Raw genomic sequence first — 26,557 nt, forward strand, 5'->3', positions numbered from 1 at the left:
AACAGCTGAGGTTATTTGCAGTTAGTTTTAGTTTAGAAATTACCTTCAGCATATCGTTACTGTCCTATGACAAACAAGTATCCCAAAACAGCAACTTTACAGGAGAGAGAAAAAAAACTTTTTAAACTTTCAGTGGAAGTCAATGTAAAAACAGTTTGTTTCATGTCATTTTGAAGTATTTCCATTTGTCTGTTTATCAATAAATTTTGGCACAGTGTAAGAAAAAGTTTGTTCAAATTATGAAGTAAACTAAAAATCAACAAAACAAATTGAGATACTTAAGATACTTGACGAGGTAATTACCTGTCTCTCTACACTAAAGTTGAGTATGACTAATATTAATTTATGACTTATATTGTATTTTCATCTCTTCTCCAGGTTACCCTGATCCCCACATTCGATTCGCTGACGATGCACGACTGGTACAGAGAGACGCATGAAAGGCAAAGGGAAATGGCAATAACGGTGTTGGGCAGCAACAGTACGGTGGCCATGCAAGAGGAAACATTCCCTGCCTGCAAAGTGGAGTTCTGAACAGGGGAAAATATACTACAGATTGCAGAAGAAATGAAAATACACTTCCCTTTTAATCACTAGAGCACTTACTGCCTTTTTTCCACAGCTGTACCTTTAATAGATGAAGTTTTTTTTGTCTTTTCTAGACAATATCAGCAGTAAGCACTGTTTAATACTAGGTCAGCTGTGCATTTAAATAGCATATGCTGACTAAGAGTAGGCTTGTTCTGTCAGTGTGATTCTACAGCAGCTGTGTAGGAAATATTAGGGTTCTTGCGTGAACGAATGCGGTATACGTTAGAAGTGACCATGCGTTTCATCCAATTTTTTTAAATGGAAAAATGTTTTAACAGTCCTGATATTTACAGAAAAGCTGTATAAATTTCACTAGAAGGAGGTACCACAAGGAGGAGTTTTTTTTCCCTTTAATTCTCACATTTTACTACAGCTTGGATCTTTTTGCATGGTTGCACAGTTTGGATTTTCTGCACAAAACAAGGAGAAACAGAATCCAGTGGACTTTAATGGAAATGGTCTTTATCAGAGCTAGACATTTACTCAATCGCCATGAGTTTTGTCTGGAAAATAACAGACATTTTACTGTGGGTGTTTGTTAGATTTTGTACTTGCTGAAGCACAGCTAGTTTTTTTTTTATTATTAATATTATTATTATTTTGAACCCTAATGATGGATTTGTCTTTAGAAACACATTCTAACCAATGATTGCATGTTTGATTTTTTTTTGTACGTGTTTATTTTCCATTTTTGTAGTACAGGGCAGTCACACACCACACTTTAAGCCCAGTGTTTGGTTACTACTTGTTTACTGCAGTTTGGCTTTTCAGCTGTGTCTCAGTTTAGTCCTGGATTATTTCTGTTAACGGTACTCTCTGGATCACGTGGTTTGCTCCTCTTGAATCTGATAAACAGTTCATGCTGCAGGACCTGATAATCAGCAACCATAATAAGCTGTAATTACTATGTTTACGTCATAATTATATACTGTGTTGCTGTTATTATAATCACTGCATCATGAACTCCATCGGTCAGTTTGCCAGACAGTGATTAAATCTTGTTTTTGATCTTACAGGATTTTTAAATGGAGATTTTCAATTGAAGGAAAATCTAGTCTATGACTAGGCTTAATCGCTGTCCCCATATGTTGGGTTGAGATTGGGTAAAACTAACATAAAAGGTTCTAAAGACAGAAAGAATGTTTCTATCTGTAGTTTTCAATAAACTGGATTAATTTGATGTATAATGATGGAGCTTTTCAGAGTGGGTTTGGTGTGAAATGATGGCGAAACTGTAGAAAAATTTCCCAGTCACATTTTTGTTTTTCCAGTGTTTGTAAAATGGAATGAGGTGTCACTCCAAATGGCAACAACATAAAGAGCCAATTTATTTATTTATTATTATACTACAGTTAGTTCCTGACCCTGCAGAGTGATTGGCTGAGAGGAGTTCTGAGTGCCATTATCAGCCGGTGATACAGTGTAACCGAAGCTCTCCGTGTAATACTCCACCACATACAGGTAACCTAGCAACGATGCAGCGCTTACAAGCCAAACAGCGCAGCTATAAACAGAGCAGCAATGGAACTGTTTTAAATCTCGGAAACAGATCATATTTTCTTGTCCTCTTTAACTCAAAATCTTTCAGTAAACAGTGATAATGGAACTGTGGTATAATTGCAAAAATACATTCAAGGTTTGTGTTATAATGTTAAATATTGGCACTGTGCCAATATTATACATTATAGCACAAATCTTGAGTGTATTATTGCTTTTTTATTTATATTTAGCTATTATTGCTGTATTTGCTCAAGACAAATAAAAATCAGTTTACGATTACTTACCACTTTTCAACCTTTTTCTTTTTTACTTTTATAATTAGTGATGTACCTCATTCAAAAACAGTCCATGCTGAAGCTAAATCATTTAACATTTATTTTAAAGGAGCTAAACTAGCTAAATGAGAGAATACTTGGGAAAAGCAAGAAAATATTTTTCAATACCAGCAGATATTAAATCATTTTAATTCACCACTGCTGTTAACAATACATTTCTCTATAAGGCACATTTCACATCAAACCACTCTAAAGGGGTCTGTTCTTAATTATTTAATTAGACATTTTTGCTGTTCTTTTTTTTTTTTTTTTTTCAATCATTCAGAGAATGATTATCAGTGAATGATAATTCCTAATGTGCAGTCCAGGACTAAACTTAATCCAGAAAACCTTCCATTTCTTATCAAATGGTCATCAAATCCAAAACTATCAACTATAGATGAATTAATGAGACACATCAGATACTTCCTCAGTGTCAGTTTACAGTTATTGTTCTCTGTAATCAGAATGATTGTTTTACTGAACTGAAGTTTCTGAAAGAAACGAGTGGGTGAGACTTTATTACACAAACACAGCAGAAACCTGTTTGCTTTCAGTGAATGTTCTTGTTGTGCCTGTGTACTGTTTGCACATGCAAATAATTAAAATAGAGAGAAAAAAACAGTTTTGAATGATTGGCAGTTTTGTTTAATTCTAGATTGTAGTGATTGTAGAGTGTTACAGCATGGATGACTAAAGAATGTGTGACACGGTTTGTGTAGCTCATCTCCATGAGGCACTTGGAGTAAACTACAAATCCAGCGGTTTCTCTAGTATTTGTACACTTATATGTTAAGAACAACTGAAAAAGTGCACATTTTACTGTACACATAAAAAGTATTCCTTGATTCTGAATATTTATATGTAGAACTATTTAACCAGGCAGACACATGTAAGCATCCAATTAGGAATGCACCAAAATAAATGTTTGGTGAAATTTGGCCAAAGGCTGAAACTCAAAACATGTTTTTTCACAGGTTTGCATTAACTTGAATAAGAAAACATTGAATGAATTAATGTTTGTCTTGGTAAAAAAAAAAAAAAAAATATATATATATATATATATATATATATATATACATATATATATATATACATATATATATATATATATATATATATATATACATATATATATGTATATATATGTATATATATATATATATATATACATATATATATATATATATATATATATATATATATATATATATATATATATATATATATATATATATATATATATATATATATAATCCTTTTAAAAACATTTACATTATTTAGCTGACAATCTTATCCAGTGTGACTTGCATAGTTTTTCCTTTTACAGAGGTGGGCCAGTGTAGTGTTAGGAGTCTTGCCCAAGGACTATATGTGTAGCGCAGCATTCAGTCACCCAGACCGGGATTTGAACCCCAGGCAGGGGAAGGTGTTCTGCTTAAAAGGTAGGTGTGTTGGTGTGGATAATATATTCACAATTGCAGTGCTAATCTAATCATTAATTCATTTTAGCAGTGCTGGTCTAGTCTCACAAACCAGCAAGCTAGTTAGCTTACTAGCTACCTCAGCAGTGCATTTGTTTTCTCATAAATATCTGTAAGTATCTGTGCAATTCAAATCACAAATGTACTTTGAGGAGTACAATTTGTCATAAAGCATAAATCATGAGTGTTATTTTGATCAAAACATGTAAGGAGAGAAATTGTAGCTGAATTTACTATTTATTATTATTTGTTTTCTTTTAGTAAAAAAATAAAAATAAGGCTAAGTTAGCTCAGCTAAATTTGCTAACCCTACTACCCTCTGCAGATTTAATCTTTAAAATTAAGAAGCTGAGTAAAATTAATATCAAGCATAATACAGCTCTGCAAAAAATAAAATAAAAGACAGCTTGAAAATTATGTTTTTTTTATTTTTTATTTAAAAAATCAGTTGAATGTAGTCAAGAGGAAGATGCATGATTACAAGCCATCAAACCAATCTGAACTGCTTGAATTTTTGCACCAGGAGTGACATAAAGTTAATCAGAAGCAGTGTGTAAGACTGGTGGAGGAGAACATGCCAAGATGCACGAAAACTGTGATTAAAAATCAGGGTTATTCCACCAAATATTGATTTTTGTTCTCTTAAAACTTTATGAATATTAACTTGTTTTCTTTGCTTTATTTGAGGTCTGAGAGCTCTGCATTTTTTTGTTATTTCATCCATTTCTCATTTTCTGTAAATAAATCCTCTAAATTATTATTATTATTATTTTTTTTTTTTTTTTTGGAATTTGGGAGAAATGTTGTCCAATCTTAATTTTACTCAAACATATACCTATAAATAGCAAAATCAGAGAAACTGATTCAGAAACTTAAGTGGTCTCTTTTCCAGTCATTTTTCCAGAGCTGTATGTGATACTGAGAGTAGAGTGTGTCTATTATATGTTAGCCACCTAAATATTCCTTTCTGTTCTTTAAAATCTACAGTTTAGATCCAACACAGCAGACTCTACTACTCAAACCTTCCTGAAGGTCTTTATGACCTGGATTTACTTTCGCTTACTATTAGCAATTTTAGCAGTAAAACAACAAACCCAACCAGGTTGCAAGATTATATACTTGATAAGTGCAAATAATGAGCAAATCTGCATAAAAAATGCTATTAAAATGTTGAAAACTCCTCCTTTTTTTCTAAAACCACTCAACTAATGATGTGCTGTCAGATATGAGGCTTTTTTTTAGTGATCTAATATATGATATTGGATCCAGGTGGATTTAACTTTAGATCAGGGTAACTGAACTCTGCTGAAGTGTAGATCTCTGAGATCTGGGACTGATAAACAGTTTAACACATGGACTTTGGAGTTATTTGTGTTCAGCGTATATAATTACAAAAAAATAATAATAATACTGTAGTATGATGGAGTAATGTTCAAATTAGCAAGATGCTAGAAATAAATTGAACACATTTGAGTTCTTATTTATATAGTGTTTAAGTTACAGTACTTTTATAAATTATTCTGCAACAACAATTTATAATCAGACTTCTTAAAGTACAACTTTTAATAATAGTTATTTTAAAAAAACTCATTCATATATATATATATATATATATATATATATATATATATATATATATATATATATATATATATATATATATATATATATATATATATATATATATTTTATATTTTTTTTTTTTTTTTTTTTTTTTTTTTTTTTTTTTTTGCTTTAAGGTCCAAATTCACCCATAACCACTGTATACTGAAGACCTGACATGTTTTGGAGATGTTTTTACCCAAACTTAAGCTCTTATCAACTGGATCAGTTACTTACTCTTACCTATGTTACAGTTATGGTTCTTCAGACAATTAAAATGTTCTTCACACTTCTTCACACTTCTCTTTTATAAATATGCTCCATGGTAGACTCCTTTAAAGAACCAATTGTAGAACATTCATTTTTAACTGTATATAAAATCCTAATATAATTCCATGCACTGTCCATTTGTAATAACTCAGACTTAGTATTTGCCACCCTCTGCTGGCCAGAGCTGGTTTACTGGATCAAAGATTCAACTTTGTTGGGGTTTGGTCTATTGAGTTCTATGGAACGTAAAATGCGTAATTAAAGCATTTGAGTGGTTAAATGTTTGGAACAGACCGGAAGAAGCAATAAATACACTTTTTAAAAAAAAGCTAGTGTAGTCAAATGAACAAACACAGATTCAAATACTGTCATGTAGTGATGCTCTCAAGATGTTAAAAATATCTCACTAGGAAATTCACTTCAACAATTTACATGGATGGTCCATTTTAGGGCCTCGTTGATGCTCAACTTACATTCAACTCACATTCAGCTGAATGTCTATTAAATGCAACTTAACCCTATGTTAAATGTAAATGATTTAAAATAGAACATAACTCTAACCTTAACCATCAACAATAAAATCTAAACTTAACCTAAACTTTACCTGTAACCCTAAACCCATTCCCTAAAAGGATTACAGTTTGGGTTAGAGTTGGATGTAGGGTTACATTCAATAGAGAATCATTTAAATTCACCTTTCAGGTCAATAGAATTTAATAGACATGCAGTTGAATGTTAGTCGAACGTCAGTTGACCATCAAATGGACCATCCAAGTAAATTGTTACCGGAACTTCATGAGTTGAAGTAAAGAACAGAGAGCTTTAAGGAACTTTACATGTCTTTTAAAGGGTGTGTGACATATTGCAGATGCATTATATAACAACACAATACATTTGCCTCTGATAGAGCAACACATTTAGTGCTGAATTAACACTGGCACATTTAATTTGTATGGAATAAAATGTCTGTAGGATGAGAATGTATGTATGTATTATATAACTAACTGTCCAAACCCGTGTCCAAATAAATAAATAAATAAAATGTTGCTGTACTGCTGTGCAGTAGCAGTATTTAACCTCTGCGTTTAAACCCATGATTGCTAGGGATTCAACAGTTGCTCTCCTTCTTTCCAACCAGCATTCTCATGAAAGGCTCTCATAGGTGGAACATGGCCTAGGTGGGCAACAAGTGGCCTGGGCTCTGAGTGTGGTTGTTAAGTTCCAGTTATGGAAAAGTATATGAATGCTTTTTTTCTGTCTGTAATGCACACAAAATAAGACACTAATATCCTACTATAAAATCCATATTTAAAATAAACCCAATCAGCTAAACATGATTTGACATGAAAGTGTTCTAAATCACAAAGAATTGGTAAAATAGTTGCAGTTGATTTTTTTTTTTTTCCAGTGCAGTGGGTGCTGCTAAGATACTGTTTGATTGGCTGGTTTGTGATCTATTCTGATGGACACCAGGTCAATTTGAAAAAAGAAACTACGTGATGTCCATTGTAATTGATGTTGGGTCTGAAAGGGTTAATCTCACATGGGTCTCATCTAGGCGTAACGTGCAGAGTACAACCCTGATGAGTCCCATGTTTAACCCCTCTTGGTCCCAGCACTGACCCTGGTGGGGCCCACATGGAACCTTTAAAAAAACGAACTAGCTATTCTTGTCTGGTCCATGATATTTACAACCCTGAGTTCAGTTTAGACCCAGCAGACAGCAGACTCTACTCCTCAGACATTCCTGAATTGGTCTTTATTACCTGAATCAGATGTGTTCGATTAAGAAGATCACCAGAACCATAAAGAAAGTGATAAAATTGTGTTTTAGGCATGAGACTCACTAGATTTCAATAATTACATGAAACTTTATTTATTAGTATTTACAATTAAATTTAAGGGATTTGTTTTGTTTTGTCCTTAGGGCCAAAAATAATTAATTCTAAAAGAGTACAGTACATTTACAGATTAAATATGTAGCCATTCCCCGATGATGATATGGAGATTTAACGTCTTTCAGTGTTGTGGTCATTCTGTTGCTATATGATATCCCAGCTGGTTCCTATTTATGAGTGTTGCATGGTTGATACAGTGCTGAAAACTAGTTCCATTGCCATGTCCAGTGGTTGATAGAGTGTGGTTAGATGGATGTTATGATACTGAAGATGTTTGGTTGGTTGGTTGGTTGGTTGGTTGGTTGGGGTTAGATAAGGTTAATAAAGGTCAGCAGGGCGAGCAGCAGCATCCCGGCGCTGAGCTGGATGGGTGCGGCGTGGTTGGGCTCAGGAGCTGGCTCCAGGTTACACTCGATGTAGGGGTCGATGCAGGCGGCGTAGGCCATGGCGTGGGCGATGTAGCTCTGCTCCTGCACTCCGTGGAACAGGTGGGACATCGGACCCTTAGCGAAAATAGCTACGTCCTCAGAACCGTGAGTCTCAGACGAGAGAGGAACGGCGGACTGCTGAGTGTAACCAGTAGCACCTGTGAGAGAGAAAGAGAGGGATATTAAAAAAAGTGGTGGAGTGGAAAGAGAAAAGAGAGAGAAAAGACAGAATAGTGGAGACGAGATAATTGAAGGGACAGGTGGTGCAGACATTAAGGAAAAAAGAGTGAGTAGGGAAGAGAGTGAGAAAAGTAAAGAAGAGTGAAGATGGATAAGTAAGTAAGGAAGGAAGGAAGGAAGGAGAGAAAGGGGATGGGAAGAAAGAGAAGTATGAAAGTATGAAAAAGAGAGAGGGTGGATTATAAGAGGGGATGGGAAAAATATGGATGAGAGGACAAAAAAGGGAGGAGAATGCAAATAGGGAATTGGGAAGAAAGAGAAAATGTGCAGAAAAGGAGAAAAAAGAGGGGATAGAAAAGAAAGACAATGTGTAGAAAGGTAAGGATGGAGAAGGGGGAAGGGTGTGGGAAAAAAATGAAAGAAGGTGCATGAAAAAAAGGATAGAGAACATAGCAAAGAAAAAATATGAGTGGAGAAAAGAGCCGGAAGTTGAGAAAAAATTATGGATACAAGAGAGAGGGGGAACAAAAAAGAGAAAAAAGTTTATAGAGAGAGGGGATCGGAAGAAAGAGAAGGTGGAGAACAGAAAGGATGGAAAGAGAACAGAGAAAAACAGAATGTGAGGAGATGGAAAGAAAGAAAGAGAAAGTGGAGGGTAAGGGTAAAAGTAAGGGTAGAGAAGAAAGAGAGGGAGAAAAGAGGGATAGAGGGAATGGGAAAAAAAGAGAAAATGTGCAGAAAAGGAGAAAAGAGGATATGAAAGAAAGAAAGAAAATGTGTAGAAGGGTGGAGAAGGAGGAGAGAAGATGGAGAAAAAAAGAAGGTGAAGGAAAGAATGTATGGAGAAGATGCAGAAGAAAAACATGGGTGGAGAAAAGAGCAAGAAATTAAGGATACAAGAGAGAGGGGGGACAAAACGAGGGGATAAAGAGGGGATGGGAAGAAAGAAGGTGGAGAAAAGAGAGGATGGAAAAGACAGGGTGGAAATGGGGAAGGAAGAAAATGTGCAGAGAAGAAAGGGTGGAGAAGGAAAAGAGAGTGTAGAAAAAACAGGTGGAGAAAAGAGCAAGAGGTTGAGATAAAATGATGGATACGAAAAAGAGGGGGAGCAAAATAGAGAAAAAAAAACAAAAAGGAAGGAAAGGAAGAGAGGGAATGGGAAGAAAGAAAGTGGAGAAAAGAAATACAGTGGATTAGAAGAGATTGGAAAAAGAGAAAAGAGAAAGAAAGAGAGGTTTTAAAGGTATAAAAGAATAAAGGAGACGAGAGAGAGGGTGGGGGTGGAAAAGAACATTCAATTGCTGCATCAGCAAATATCACCACAGGAGGGTGCCAAACGTTTACAAATTCTATTGCATCTGTTCATGCTTTTAGTTTTTTTAGTTTTAGTGTTTTTATGAGCAGATCTTAATGTACTTACTTGTAATATTAATATTAATATCTGGCCGTGTTCCGTTGGAGTCGATCGCAAATCCTGGACCGTTCCCATAAAGAGCCGTGGTGAAATACTTCTTATCTGTTCCAATCTTAGTGGAAAGTCCTGTTCAAACACATTTTAATTGGTGATGCTAAGTGTTACAGTGTTACAGCTTTTATTCAGCAGAAAATTAGAAATAAAATAATCAGCTCAGCCATACAGACTCAAATACTAAACAGAAGATAACAGTAGACCAGTATACTGTATTTAGCGCACCTAGCACTGGGTTGCCCCTCGGAGAGCTGGAGCCAAATGAAAAGACGTGGGAGTGGTCAGCAGTGACCACAGACATGGTGTCTCGTTCGCTGGTCAGCTCGCCGGCCCTGGCGATGGCCCTGTCGAACTCCACAGCCTCATATAGGGCCTTCTTAGCTTCACTTGCATGATGTCCGTGATCTATTCTACCACGTGTAGTGAAGAAAACACAGGTAGTAATTAGCATCAAGCCTCTAAAATCACTGGCAAACAGCGTGAATTATCAGACTTTAAACAAGGTCTAATTAGTGCTGTGCGATATGACGATAAATATTGTGGGGACTATAGAAAAGTGTCTATCATTTCTACAGCAATTTAATCAATAATTCATGCAAATATGTAAAGTAGGCCACGATGAAATGTATTGGCATGGTCACTTTGCATAAACTCGGTTTATATAAGTGATAATAAATAAATAGTGATAATCTTCGCAAAAAAAAAGCTTCATAATGTGGCTTTGCGACATGACGCTGCTTTACATTATTTGACGGACACTTTAAAAAATGTTAATTGAGTTTATTTTGATAACTCAATTTAAATACCTGTATAATTTTGAAAAAAATTAGCTACTGCGTCTACCTCGTCTGATTTCATTCGATACATATATATATATATATATATATATATATATATATATATATATATATAGCTGCATTAAAAGGTAGTAATTCTCATTTGTGAAAGTTTGGTTTAATGTCACTTTGAAATAAAGTTTGAAAAAAGTAGGCAATTATATTATTTTGTCATATTTTCCGAAAAAAAAAAAACTGAAAACATACTTAAATCTGGTGTATCATGATATATATCATTATCGTGATATAAAAAATTTCATATAGTGATATATGATTTTTCCCATATCGTCCAGCACTAGGCATAATGGTGGGTGCCATATCCTGGTGAAAAAAAAAGATATACTTAATTGTACTTAAAACATATTGAGAAATGTCTACAGATTTATGTACTTACTTAAAATATATTAAAAGTACATTAATATTATGCTTTCATCAAATGTTCGAAATTTAATTTTGATCATACTTTTTACAATAATGTGTATTAAAAATATAGACTACTATGAAGTACACTTTTAGTTTGATGTAATTCAGCATACTTCTAAAATACTTATTTCCAAATATACTTTTGTACATTTTAACAAAGTGTGTTAAAAACAACCGTTACAGTAGTTCACTTAAAGTACAATGTATCATGTAGCTTTTTAGAAAATAAATTAACTTACTACTACTAATTTTAAAAAGTGTTAATTTAATTTGTAACATGTTAAAAATTGTAGTGTAGTATATTAAAATATATTTTATACTCAACGAACTATACTAGAAGTGTGCTACTTGCAAAAGACAGGAACATGAAACATATTTCGTCGCTGTCCTATGAAAAACACTTCTCTCCATTTTTGTTGATTTTTAGTTTACTACATAATTTGAACTGACAAACTGTTCCTCACACTGTGCCAAAATTTCTTGATGAACGGACCAATAGAAACTCTTAAAAATGACCTGAAATAAACTCTTTTTACTTTGACTTCCATTAAAGTTTGCAATGTTTTTTCTCTCTCCTGTAAAGTTGTTTTGGAGATAAGTGTTTTTCATTGGACAGCGACGATTTGTACATCAATTCTCAGTACATTTCTAATATACCTGGTGTATAATAAATAGTAATACAGTCGTAATACTCATTAAATATATTATAATTTTATTGTAAGCATATTTAAAATATGGGTTGACATACATGAAGTAGTAAGTTTCTTTGCTGTTCTACGACGCGTTTTTGTATTGGCTTTTTGTTACCGATCTGTTTTTGTATAATCGTTTTTCTTCTTTTTGCCCATTCTATTGGTTTTATTGGTTGCCGCCCTTTGTTAATTTTTGACTCCTCTTTTGCCTTCTCCCTTGTATTGCTGGATTTATTGGGTATGACCCTGGTTTGTCTGACTATTCTCTGGTATGTTGTTTATATTTGCTGCCATTTTGTTACCAACCCTGCCTGTCCCTCACTACTCTTGTAAGCCTAGTCCATTTTTAATAAAATTTGTGATTTGTATCACAGATATATCTGTGAGTGTTAAAAAAGTACAAATTTAACGGTGAGACCATAAGAAAAACAAGCAAACAATATAAGATTTTAGTAAGAAGAAAGAAAAATAAAAGCAATAAAATAAAGAGAGTTATAATTAGAATACAAAAATATAACAAACACGAATAATGAAATAGAAGAGTAAAAAATAAAGTAGTTAAAAAATAAAAGCAACACCAAGAAAAATGTGACTAATGTTTCCAGCTTGAGCTGAGCTCAGCGTTTAAATATACTTATCTTCTACGAAGAGATAGAATCCTTTGGGGTTTTTGCTGAGGATCTTTATGGCTTTCTCCACCATCTCCGTCAGGGAGGGGTCAGTCTCTGCATTTCTCTCCAACTCATACCGAGTGTCTTTTGGCTCAAACAGGCCTAAAAACACATATAAAACACAGCTTTAGAGCAATTACACACAAACCTGAAGAAAAGAAAAGTGAACTTCCACACTGTGATTGAATATATATACAAAATAAAATGAATGAATCAATTATTGTACAGATTTCTCAACAAGAAAATGTATAAAATTACCCATCAAATATTCTGTAGTGTCCTCATCCACAGCATCAAGCTGAGCTTTGTTCCACACGTATTTAGCATTCTGTAAAGAACAGGGGCGTAAAGATGTTACTGGGTTTTTAATGGAATCGTAAAGAGCACATGATCAAGGTGAGGCCTATAGATAAAATATGGATAAGAAAAACTTAGACTTTTACTGACTATGAACTATTACTTTATTTATTTACTGAATGTAATTAAAAAAAAGAAAAAAATTACCTTTTTGTTTTTGAGCCACTCATCGATGAGGTTGGTGTTGTCCAATCTGTCTCCTGTTTGTTTGGCGTATTCAGGGTCAGTGATGTTATTAGGAAGCATGTACTGCCTCCCCCCACCCAAAATCACCTACAACACACACACACACACACACACACATAGACACACATAGACACACAACATTGTTACTGTAAGAAAAGGCAAAAGCACAAATATTGGTTTTCTTTTTTTTTTTTTTCATATTTCTAAAGTTGATGCTTCTTCTTAATTGATCCCAGGTTAACATCACGTTTCTGAGTAATCTTATCTAATTTTATTAACTTTGATAAAAGGTCTTGCAGAATGAAACTTTTTTGAATGATCTTACTCTAATGTCACTTTTGTGAATAATCTTACTCTAATGTCACTTTTGTTAATGATCTTACTCTAAATGTCACTTTTATGCATGATCGTACTCTAATGTCACTTTTGTTAATGATCTTATTCTAATGTCACTTTTGTGAATGATCTTACTCTAATGTCACTTTGTGAATGATCTTACACTGTCACTTTTGTGAATGATCTTACTCTAATGTCACTTTGTGAATGATCTTACTCTGTCACTTTTATGCATGATCGTACCCTAATGTCACTTTTGTGAATGATCTTACTCTATCACTTTTGTGAATTTTAATTTTTGTGAATGATTTTACATTTAATTCACTTTTGTGGATGATTTGAATGTCACTTTTATTAATGATCTTACTTTAGCATCTCGTTTGTGAAAGGTCTTATAGTTAAGTCAGTGTTGTAAGAGAGTAAGATCTTTCTCACGTTAATGTCGGTGTTGTGGACGAGTTGGTAGGCGATGTCTTTGCAGCCTCCAGCCAGAGCATCAGCTGGTTGGGCAGCGTCACTGTACCAGTCCCTTTCACTAGTGTGAGCATAGTTTCCACCTGGGGAGGCGTGCTGGACACGAGTGGTGGTCACAATCCCCACAGACTTTCCTGCACAGAAAATGCACAAGAATAATAAAACTATATATACTTCCTTATACTGAAATGTCTTTCTTCATTATTGATACAGAATAAAAGGAAAAAAAGAGAAAATCCTGATGAAATCACAGTGAGATTCTCTCTGAGCCCATGTGATGGCGCTGTACCTGCAGCTCTGGCTCTGTGAAGGACAGAATGGACCTCGTTGTTCTTCTCTGTGCTGCACTGTCCTCGTCTGGCGGTCGCACTCAGTCCCAGCGTGCCGTAGGTCGCCTTCACCCCGCACAGATACGCTGTAGCAGTGGCAGCGCTGTCCGGCATCTGCATGTTCACATTATAGGTCTGCAGAGCAACAAGGACAAAATAAAAGAAACACTTTATAATTAGTGTCACTTCCTCAGTCTTATAAACACACAACTCACACACAGTATTTACAGAAGAGTAGTTTGTGAATGATTCATACTGGTTACTGAACAATTCTTAGTATATAGTAAATCATGTTTAGATACTGAATAATTCATAGTAGATACTGAGTAAATCATAGTAGATACTGAATAATCTGTAGTAGATACTGAATAATTCATAGTAGATACTGAATAATTCATAGTAGATACTGACTATTGCATAGAAGTTACTGAGTAATTCATAGAAGATACTGAGTAATTCATAGTAGATACTGAATAATTCATAGTAGATACTGAACAGTCATAGTAAATACTGAATACATTATAGAAGATACTGAATAATTCATAGTAGATACTGAACAGTCATAGTAAATACTGAATAAATTATAGTAGATACTGAACAGTGCATAGAAGATACTGAATAATTTATAGTAGATACTGAATAATTCATAGTAGATACTGAACAGTTCATAGTAGCTACTGGACAGTTCACAGTAGATACTGAACATTTCATAGTAGACTTAGACTTAGACTTTACTTTATTGTCCCCCACAGGGGAAATTTTTCTTGGGCTACCCAAGATTGCATCCGGCTGTATTGGCAATACAATACAATCACACAAGCCTTTCCGTATAGTAGATACGGAACAGTTCAGAGAAGATACTGAATAATCCATAGTAGAAACTGAACAGTTCGTAGTAGATACAGAACAGTTTATAGTAAATGCTGAATTAATCATAGTAGATACTAAAAAAGTTCATAGTAGATACTGAATAATTCATAGTAGAAACTAAAAAAGTTCATAGTAGATACTGAATAATTCATAGTAGATACTGAACAGTTCATAGTAGATACTGAACAGTTCATAGTAGATACTATATAATCCATAGTAGATACTATATAATCCATAGCAGATACTGAACAGTCCATAGTACATACTGAACAGTTCAGAGTAGATACTGAATAATCCATAGTAGAAACGGAACAGTTCATAGTGCATACTGAATAATTAATAGGAGGTACTGAAAAATTCATAGTGGAAATGAAAGCATTCATAGTAGAAATAAAACAATTAATAGTATATACTGAAACATTTATAGTAGGTACTGAATAATTCATGGTGCACGGGGCATAATTCATAATGCATGCTGCATAATTCATACTGGATTGTGAATAACGTATAGTAGATACTGAATAATTAATAGTGCACACAGAATAATGCATAGGGCATGCTGAATGATGTATAGTAGATACTACATGATTCATATTTGTTACTGAATAATTAATAATGCCTACCCAATCATTCATAGTGGGTACAGAATGGTTCAGATAATGGATGATTTATCACAGCTAATAAAAGATGATGAGTAATTCATTAATTAAGGTAATTCAATAATAGCAGTGTAGGGCAATTCTTTAAAATAATATTCAGTTTTATTTATGATTTTTCATTCTCTATTTAAAAGCTCTGAACTAAAAGGAGAAATCAAACATCTCTAATGCATTTGCTCATTTTATGAATCATAATCTATTCAATTTCTTTCTATGACAGGCATTTAACACAAACATCTGTCAGGCAGAGTCCAGCACCTTGGATAAAGCCAGGTTTGGGAATGTGTCCATGGTCAGCACCGTCTCCTCCCCAGGTTTTCCCTCCAGCTGTCCTTTCAGAATCCGCGTGGCCGTCACAGTGCTGACGCCCATGCCTAAAAACAACCAGTTACACAACCGTGAGGTATGTAGATACTGGATTTTATTGGCTGTGATAAAAATGGGCCTTGCTGAAGAAACATTATAAAAAGATTAGAGGACTGTAAAAGTAAATACACTACTCATAAAAGTAATGGACTCTAATCGCACATAATTACTCTTTAATCGAATAAAAGCACACACTCATGCATGAACATACATGTCCAAAAGTATTTGGACCCCTTTTCTAAAGAGATTTTTAGCTATTTAAGGTGCACCCATTGATGAAACCGGTATTTCTGCAAAGATCCTCTATTACAATTTATTTAGTACAGACTACAGTGAGTCACTTTTATGATATAAAAAAAATTAAAACAGATTTATTTAAAAATACTGACAAATATTGAACTCATGCATGAACTATGTGCACACACACACACACACATGCTCAGTCCACATCTTAGATAAATGAGTGACAGTGTGAACTGCACATCTTATCTAATGGTGTAAATTAGTAAACTAAATACAGGAGTGTATGTGTGTGTGTGTGTGTGCATGATCTCTGACCAGACTTACAAAAAAGGTGTAGTTTTACATCTATCAGCTTATCAGACAATTTATGGACATGGCTTCAATATTTTTTTTATATATATATATGTTATATATTGCCTTTTGTAAAGGGTGTAATGGAATTTACTACAATATCAACATATTAGTGTTGGGTTGGTAATTGGGTTATTCTAGTGTTATATAGATTTATATAGAGGTAAACACACTTATTGGCCCCTGACTTTATGTTTATTTGGGTTTATTCTAATGTTATATAGAATTGTATAGAGGTAAACACACTAACTGACCACTGACTTTATGTTTTTTTTTGGGTTTATTTTAACATTATATAGAGTTGCAGTATATAGAGTTAAATACACTCACTGAACACTGACTCTATGTTTATTTGGGTTTATTCTAATGTTATATAGGTAATATTTGGTAAACACTTTCACACAATGTAAAGCATTCAGTGTACAGCTTGTATAACTGTGCAAATTTGCTGTGCTCTCAAAATATCTCAAAACACCGACATTGATGTCTAAACCACTGGCAACAAAAGTAAAAACAAGTGAAAATGGCCAAATTGTGCCCAAAATGTCAATATTTTGTGCCGACACTTTTATTTTCCAGTACCGCCTTAACTGTCCTGAACTAAAGGATGCCCCAGAGGTGCTTTATTGGGTTTAGTAATCTATGCTCTTGGACTGCTTTTAATGCAGTTAATGCAGTATGCTGTGTTTGGTCTGGAGCACTGGAGGCTGACCCTCTACTCCTTCAAATTCTGCAGCAATGTTTCAGTTTAGTTCTTCAGCATCGAGGCTGGAGCAGTATTAGCATTAATCGCTAAATGTGCTAAGCGCTAACTCTTTCGTCTTTCAGAGGTGAGTATTATCATCTTTCAGAGTCAGCGTGTTTACCATGTTAAAACAAACCACGTGGGATGAACTGCTAGCTAAAATCACCCTGACTTACCGGAACACTTAGGGTTCCTCAGTGTAGCGCTGTTGGGTTGCATTTAGTAGCGCTAAGTAACGCTAGCAGTTAGCCGCTAATGCTAATGCTGCTGCACCCAGCCTTAGTGGAAATCTGGAAATCTTATGTTACTGTAAATAAATGGACGAGCTTTACTCACCCAAATAAATAGTTTTCAGGAGAGAAATCTGTGTAGATTAACATCCAGCGTTCTTTTGACTTTAAAATATATATGTTTTAAGAATTTTGTTTACTTAGCTTAGCTTAAGCTACTTAACTTTTAATTAAGTTACCACCCCACCACCACCCAGTGGTGAGAAAAGGAAAACATGGCAACACCCTTGTTCCTTATTAGTGTCACATAATACACCTTATAATCCAGAGTGGTTTATGTATGAAAATAGACTAGAAAATAGACATTCACTAATAGTAAGCCTCATATACCTGTGTGCCTTATAGTGCACAAAAAACAGTACTATAATTTCTCCCTCCAATTTTGTTTACTAGAATTTCTCATGAAGATTCATAGACAGTGATCATAAACAGCACTCACCATCTCCGAGGAAGAGGATGAGGTTTTTAGCGAGGTGGAAGTTGTGTTTCAGGGACAGAGCCGTTACCAGAGCCTCTTTTCCTTTCGCGTTCCAAAACTGCGGATTCTGTTCCTCCACTGCAAACCATTAAAAAACACGACTTTACTTATTCACATCCTACTGAATAATATACAGTACATACTGAATAACCAGGAGCACCTAATAATGTACAGCAAATGTGTGATTCATTTGAGTTACTGAATTATTCTTAGTAAATGCAAAAATATTTAGTAAATGAAATGTAATTCAAAGTAGATACTGAATAATTTATAGATACAAAAAAAGACTGCTCAATAATTCTTAGCTAAATACTGAATAGTTCATTGTATACACTAAATAATTAACAGTAGATATTGGGTAATATATTGGGTATATACTAAATAGTTGATTGCATATACTGAGTAACTCAAAGTACTGTAAAAAAAAACAATAATTCACATTGAATATTTATATGAATATTGAATAATAAAATATATCATGCAAAAACTTCATATGTTCATTTGTCATATATTGACATTATGTAAATTGGTCACATATATGTTGCAACAAACAAAGTTGTTTTCCTTCTTCTGCAAAGTTACAGAGATACCCATTTATATTACCGCAAAAATAAAACTAACATTCTGTAGCTGCAAGAACTTAAAAGTGTGGAGCTCTTATGTTAATATATATACATATAGGAGATAAAATGTTGTATTCCAATAAATAAGTATGACAATCACAAAAAAATACAAGAATTAACAGAAGACTTACCAGGTCCATTGGAGAAACAGTCACTAATAAAAGCATTAATAACAAATAATACTAACAGTCCAGATCTCAGGGGGTTCAGCACAGCCATGATGTTAACACCTGCATGCAGAGAACACAGGTAAGATCAAGAGCACAACACACACATGTTTATAGCCGTGCTTCAGACCAAAGTTCAACTGAGATTCCCTCAGAGAGGGCACACTACATTATCACTGAGAACAAGTCTGCATATATCACTTTCACAGTGCATTTGTCACTTATTAATCACCTACTTAATGTACATTTGCTTACACTGCAGTGTGATTTCCATAAAACAACATAAAGCACTTAATTATCTCTCAGACTGATTGTGCCTGACACTAATAATTAACCAAAGGCATTTTATATTGTGTTAGATTGTAATAAAATGTCCAAACACCCACTTTTAGAAACACAGTTTTAATTGAGTTAAATTTACTTGCTATTTTAATTGAGTTGAATTGCAATATTATATACACATTATTACTGTAATTTCTCTGCTTTGTTGACTAAGAATGTGATACAGTACCAGTACTTTCACTATAGTACCATTTCTGATTGCGTATTGAGTTAGACTGGAACACAGTATTCATCCTTTCACTATAGTTCAATTTCTCTGCTCTGTTATTTGAGTTAGATTGTGATATAGTACCCATGTGTTGACTATAAGTATATAGTATCTGCTCTTTTTATTGAGTTAGGTTGTAATACAATGGCAATACTTACTAAAATGTTATGTTTCTGCTTATGTAATTGAGTTTAACTGTGACATAGTATCCATACTTTCACTGTAGTTTAGTCTCTATGCTCTGTTAATTGAGTTAGATTGTAACACAATGGCCATACCTACAAAAAAGTAAAGTTCCTGCTCATTTAATTGAGTTACACTGTGATGCAGTATCCATACATTCACTATAGTACAGTTTCTCAGCTCTGTTAATTGAGTTAATTGAGAAATTATATTTTGATACACTACCTATACTTTCACTATACTACAGTTTCTCCGCTCTATTAACTGTTACATTGTAATAATCATTGTAATAATTCCATACATTTGATATAGCTTAGTTTGTTTGCTCTGTAAATTGGGTTAGATTATGATATTTTACCCATATTTTAACCACAGTAGTTTCTGCTCTTTTAATTGAGTTAAATTTTAATACTATGGTCATAGTTACAAAAAACGTTAAGTTTTACACTGTGACACTGTGTTTCTGCTCGAGTTACACTGTGGCACAGTATCCAAACTTTCACTATAGTACAATTTCTACATCAAGTTAGACTATGATACAATGTCTATACTTTTACCAAAGTACAGTTTCTACTGCTTTAATTAAGTTAGACTGTAATACAGTATTTATACTTTCATTATAGTATAATTTCTATACTTTTAATTGAGTTAGAGTGTGATACCGTATTCATACTTTTACTATAGTACAGTTTTTACACTTTTAATTGAGTTAGACTGTGACAGAGCATCCATACTTTCACTACAGCACAGTTTTTACACTTTTAATTGAGTTACAGTGTGGTACAGTAGCCACACTTTCACTATAGCACAGTTTTTACACTTTTAATTGAGTAAGACTATGACACAGTATCCATAATTTTACTATAGTACAATTTCAACACTTTTACTCAAGTTAGACTATAACACAATGTCTATACTTTTACCAAAGTACAGTTTCTACTCCTTTAATTGAGTTAGACTGTGATACAATATTCATACTTTCACTATAGTATAATTTCTACACTTTTAGTTGAGTTAGACTGTGATACAGTATTCATACTGTCACTATAGTGCAGTTTTTACATACTTAATTGTCTTAGACTGTGATACAGTATTCATACTTTCACTATAGTACAGTTTTTACACATTTAATTGACTTAGACTGTGATACAGTAGCCACACATTCACTATAGTACAGTTCCTTAGTTATTTTAATTGAGTTAAAATAACAGTACAGTATTCATATTTTCACTGTAGTACTGATCATGTGTTTTAAATTGAGTTGAAATGCAGCTCATTTTACCCATGCTTATTTTAGCTTATTTTAATTATAACTAACTAAATAATTAACTAATATTAACAGGGAGTTTTGCTGCAGTAGCAGCCTCTAAGTATTTGTATGGGAAGGCATTTGGAACATTGCTTCCGGCCCAAAAGAGCATTATTGAGGTCAGATTCTGATGTCGTATTGTTGGATGATTAGTTCGTGAACTCCAACCTACGTCAGAGATAGTAAATGGAGCTCCATCACTCCAGAGAAAACAGGTCCAGTACTCCTATTCCTAATGTAGAGAGTCCTTATAACCCTCTAATCCACTACCGGCATAATTACATATAATGTCTCATAATGTCTTAGAGCTGTATGTTAATGCTCTTGCAAGCAATTGGTGCATGTCAAAGTACCGTTTTTACATATACTGTACAAAAAAAAACATATGCATCAGACAAAACTCACTCCTTGCTATTGATGTTATTTAAACTGTGAATATCTCTCTCTCTGACTTTCACTAAACTCTTTATTACTAAAGAATTTACAATGAGTTAATAACCTGGCTAAGGATGAGAGGATGAGGCCATATTTGAACATCACTGATAAGAGACTTTATATGGTTTAATAGCAAAGACTGTACCATAACTAACAGCAATGACTTATCAAACTTATTGTCCAATAGCTGCACAAACTACACATATCAGTTCTTACTGTAAATCCATGATGTGGTTTGAGATTTAAAAAAAAAATGTGCAACTTTATCTGCAATTTATTAAGCATTATTTGCTTTGCTACATAGTTTATTTGTTAATAACTTTACTTTTTTTTTTGTAGTCAAAACAGGGTGTTGGTTGATCTCCAAACCCCAAACTTCTCCCTAAAATACTGGATGGAGCACCATCATTGTAGAGAACACAGTTCCACTACTTCACAATAACCAATGCCTGGCCTTAGGCATGGTGCCATTGGGTTCATGTTTATATGCCTACAAGAGTCCTATTCTAATGGTCCTATTTCACAACAGCGAGAACACACACTGTGTGTGTGCTTTTATACAACATTGTAAATAAATACCGAAGTCATCCAGACTATGAAGTAACACATAAGAAATGATGATGTAACTTAAAAGTGTTAAACAAACTAAAATACTCTGTGAAGAAGCATTTAGGTGCTCTTACCTGGACTGCTGTTAACTTATGGTTTCTGAGGCCGGTAACTCTGATGAACTAATCCTGTGCAAAAGAGGGAACTCTTGCTCTTTCTTTCCTGGGGGAAAGCCAGTCCTGATGAGAGCCAGTTTCATCATGACATTTTTGATGGTCTTTGCAACTGCACTTGAGGATACTTTGAGTTCTTGATATTTTTTTTCGGATTGTCTAAGCTTCTCTTGCCTTAATGTGGGTTAGAACATTACTCAAATAGGTCTATTCACTGTATACCAACTCTACCTCTTCACAACTTTACAACTGATGCTCTCAAACACTTTAAGAGGCAATACATTCAAATAATTAACTCTTGACAAGCACTGTTAGCACAGCTGATAAGTTTAACTAAAAGCCATATTAGATAACGCTACCTGAATGAAGCTGTCTGAGAAAATTCAGCCAAGATGTGCAAAACTGTCATCTAAGCAAGAGGGCCACTGATTGTTTTACATTTTTGTTTTTTTCTAAATAATTCTGTATGATTTTCTTCATAGTTTGACTTTAGTTTTAATCTACAATGCAGAATATTGTAAATTAATGACTGGTACTGTATAGAGCTTTGGAAAAAAAAATAAGAGACACCTTAAAAACGATACATTTCTTTGATTTTACCAAATTGAAATCCTCTGGAATATAAGCAAGAGGAAGATGGATGATCAAAAGCCATCAAACCAAGTTGAACTGCTTGAATTTTGCACCAGGAGTGGCATAAAATTATCCAAAAGCAGTGTGTAAGACTGGTGGAGAAGAAATTACCAAGATTCCACCAAATATTGATTTCTGAACCCCCAAAACTAGTTTTTGTCTTGAACTTCTTTTCTTTGCATTATATAAGGTCTGAAAGCTCTGCATCATTTTTGTTTTTCCAGCCATTTCTAATTTTATGCAAATAAATTCTTTAAATTACAATATTTTTATTTGGAATTTGGGAGAAATGTTGTCTGTAGGTTATAGAATAAAACAACAATATTCATTTTACTCAAATATATACCTATAAATAGCAAAATCAGAAAAAAAACTGATTCAGAAAATGAAGTGGTCTCACTGTTTTTTTTAGAACTATATACATAATTTTTAGTAGATATACAGTAATATATGCACGCAGTATCTCACCTGATTTATTGTAACATGAGGGTTGAACATGAAAAATATTGGCCTTTTTTAGGAAAGTACAGGGAATGGTTAATCTAACAAATTCACACAAAAATCAAATTCCTATATACTGTCTATGTACAATGTTCTTCAATGGTGAGGACTCCACATGACCTCCACAGACTGTGGGGTCCTGACCATTAAAGAACAGAGTGAAGGGAGGACTTATCAGATCCCTAAACCTTGGCACAGGTGTGTTCTACTGTGTGTATGCCTCTATAGTGTATTATATATAATAATAAACTTTATTTTACAATACAGACCAAGGTTATAAAGCCACCTGTATAAAACCTACCTTGACAACAGATCTCATAAAAAGCTGTATATAACAGTACAGAAGCATTACTAAGCAAATTATGTAACCAGAAACTGCATTTATTCATAGTGTAATGTGCATTACTTATAACTTTATAAAACACTTGATATAAAATAATATCAAATCATTTGCATAGAGAAGACTTTCATTTAACAGTGACATTACAGTAAGGCAATAATTGGATGTAAAATAAAAATAAATCTTAAGTAGAAATTCTTAACACATATTCTTGTGTTAAAGTCAAGGTCATAGATTGCATATACAGTACATACACAATATGCATACAGGTGAATGGCTGAACATCTCATCCCATAATCCCATGGTCCTGATTTAGGCTTTACATAGACTGCTGTGTAAATTTGATTGAATTCAGCCATACAGTGAACATTGCTGAAACCTATGAAGCTTGGCTCACGTCCATTTCTTCTTCCCAAAAGTGTTGGGTGGGCTTTAGTGCAGACCAGTCGACAGTTCCTTCACACCAAACCAGTCCTGGATCATCCAAAAGCCCAAAGATGAGAGCATACTGTATCTGTTTCAGATACTACTCAAGATTTCCAGTATTAATATTAAAAAATAAATGCTGTATCGTCCTGCTTTAGATTGTAGTACAGAAATTTAGTACAGGGTTCATTTGGTCAGGTAGCATTTTGAAGTGTCAACAGATGTGTCCAGCAGATTGTCAGATGGTAAAACATCATTAATCACAGAAGGATTGATGTTTCTATTTCAGAATAACAGCACTTGCAGCTGATTAAGGCAGAAATGTGATGAATTGTAATTGGTAGTTGGAAAGGTGGAATCCTATGACCCATATCTACAGCCAGTGCTTGTCTGTGGAAGGTCAGAAGAAAGCATACAGGCTACATAAACAGCATGTACATGTAAAATTGTTATTTATATAATATTTTATACTTTATACACTTTAAATCTGTATTTAAGTAGTATTTAATTCCATATTTTTCACACTATAAGGCTGAGTACAGAGCTTCCATTTATTTACAGTAACCTTAGATTTCCAGATCTGCACTAAGCCTGGGTGCAGCAGCATTAGCATTAGCAGCTAACTGCAGCGCTAGCGAGGCATAAATGCCACCCAACAGCACTACACTGAGGAACCTTGAGTGTTCAAGGGGGGAAATTAGCTAGCAATTCGTTACGCTAAGCTTGTTTTAACACTGTAAATGCCTTAGTTAGTGGCTAATGCTAATGTTGTTCCAGTAGTGCTAGATGGGGATAATACTTACATCTAAATGGAGAAAGAGCTAGAGCTGCTGTTAGTAGCTAATGCTGAAATGCTAATGATCCTGCTACTGGTAAAATTCATACACAAGGTGCACTGTCAATTTTTGGGAAAATTAAAGTGCTCCTTATAGTAAGAAAAATACGGCATTATATTATAAAGTACACTTTAAAAAAGTGACTTTTTGACCACAGATATTGTGCTTTGGCCCCTTTAGACATAATCTTTGGGCAACCCCGCTCTGCCGAGAATGTGAATGTTGCAAAAACAGCCAAACACACTAATGAATGTGTTTTCCCACATACTTTTGGTCACATGACACTGACATAAAAATAAAAAACATTATTCATGTAAAAAAAAAATAAGAAGAAATCCACCCTTCTATGAAAACAGACCTGAGATCCAGTCACTCAAAGCTTGGCTCTGTCATCTGAGGATGAGCCAGATCAGAGCGGTTAATGATATGAGCAGAGCAGAGAGGCTGTGTGTGTGTGTCCCGGAATGTAGGGGGCGTGGGGGACAGTGTGTGTAGGGGTCCAGGCAGGCTGCGTAGGCCAAAGCGTGCGCTATGTAGTGCTGCTCCTTCACTCCGTGGAACAGGTGGGCCATGGGACCTTTAGCGTAAATAGCGACGTCCTCTCCTCCGTGAGTCTCGGCGTCTAGCGGAACGGCAGCCTGCTGCATGTACTCCTCATCAACTGCAGGGAAGATACACAACATTAATCAGACAAGACGTGTTGGGTGTATAAAATATGCTTCTGTAGTTTTAGAACTGGAGATACAAGGCTAATAACACCTGTAACACCTGTATAATCTAGTGATGAGACGATCCACTTTTTCAGCTCCAATCCGATTCTGATATAAAACTGCCGATACCGATACAAATACCGATAAAAGGGCTCTTTTAGTTTATTATTAGTACTTTGATTAAGGTTACATAATTAGTCTGAAACAGAACACACACAGAAAAAATGATGAGTAAAATTTACTTAAATAAACTTTTGCAACTCTCTGCATTTTAATTTCAGATAAATTGAAGTAACTTTAACTCGGTTTCAAGACGTAAATGTTACATAGAGTAAATAAGTCAACTGAACTTCAGTCCTTTCTTTTAGTAAACTTTACTTTATTTCTGCATACAATATTACCTAAATACAATTACTTAATTAATACAATATTTCTGAAATAATTTATGATACATGATATATTATAATTCCTGAAATGTTAATATTTTTAGTTAAAACACACATATTACACATATTACATTTTTACTAAATAATGAAAGAAAAAAAGTTAACCGGCGACGCTAACTGTATTTCCGAGCTGAATTAATCACTGTTTTTTTAATAACAGATTGATTTGTTAGTGCTGGTTAGAGTGGGTGGGATCTGTGGTTTGATATTTGATGTGGATTATTGCTTTTGTTCGCTTGAGATGAGTTACTTATTACATTCACAATGCTGATATGCAGCTGCCGGCCCAATGCTAGCTAGGCTAACAGACTAACTGTATGCTATCTGTATTTCTGAACTAAATTAATCACTGTTTTTAATAACAGATGGGTGTGTTTGTGCTGGTTAGTGTTTGTAGACCCTGTGGTTTTATAGGATGTATGGATTATGACTAAAGTTTACCTCAGTCTGTAATTAATACCTTTACACCAGAATGCAGCTGCTGTCAGTTCAGTGCTAGCTAGGCTAACAGATTGCTGGTGTTAATCTGTTCACCCCTCGGACGCTGATAAATATTACAAGTAGCCGTTTTGCTGTTTGGCGTTTCCAAAAGGGAAAACTCTCCAGACAATTGACATTTTCTTTTGTAGACAGCC

The 26,557-nt window shown here is 34.2% G+C and overlaps 3 protein-coding genes across 3 annotated transcripts in view; 1 reads left to right on the top strand and 2 right to left on the bottom strand.

Annotated features, from left to right (window-relative positions):
• Window positions 1-3,029, top strand: part of map1sa (microtubule-associated protein 1Sa) — a 42,259-nt gene extending 39,230 nt beyond the window's left edge. Inside the window, exon 7 of the mRNA XM_049465650.1 lies at window positions 379-3,029. Within this exon, the coding sequence (XP_049321607.1) occupies window positions 379-534 (156 nt within the window). The 3' untranslated portion in view covers window positions 535-3,029. The remainder of the gene's footprint in view (window positions 1-378) is intronic.
• Window positions 3,030-7,612: 4,583 nt separating this feature from the next.
• On the bottom strand, window positions 7,613-18,933 carry alpi.2 (alkaline phosphatase, intestinal, tandem duplicate 2). The gene is made up of 11 exons (XM_049465658.1): window positions 18,796-18,933; window positions 18,003-18,119; window positions 15,827-15,942; window positions 14,000-14,174; window positions 13,672-13,844; window positions 12,862-12,987; window positions 12,616-12,685; window positions 12,325-12,459; window positions 9,961-10,152; window positions 9,688-9,807; window positions 7,613-8,245 (listed from the first exon to the last, which is right to left on the bottom strand). Exons 1-11 carry the CDS (start codon window positions 18,881-18,883, stop codon window positions 7,968-7,970), a joined length of 1,590 nt encoding a protein of 529 aa, XP_049321615.1. The 5' UTR covers window positions 18,884-18,933; the 3' UTR covers window positions 7,613-7,967.
• A 5,179-nt stretch (window positions 18,934-24,112) lies between these two features.
• Window positions 24,113-26,557, bottom strand: part of alpi.1 (alkaline phosphatase, intestinal, tandem duplicate 1) — a 28,417-nt gene continuing 25,972 nt past the window's right edge. The window contains exon 11 of the mRNA XM_049465660.1: window positions 24,113-25,427. Within this exon, the coding sequence (XP_049321617.1) occupies window positions 25,156-25,427 (272 nt within the window). The 3' untranslated portion in view covers window positions 24,113-25,155. The remainder of the gene's footprint in view (window positions 25,428-26,557) is intronic.

Source organism: Astyanax mexicanus, chromosome 16 (assembly GCF_023375975.1).
Source record: "Astyanax mexicanus isolate ESR-SI-001 chromosome 16, AstMex3_surface, whole genome shotgun sequence".
In the NCBI taxonomy this organism is placed as follows: Eukaryota; Metazoa; Chordata; class Actinopteri; order Characiformes; family Acestrorhamphidae; genus Astyanax; species Astyanax mexicanus.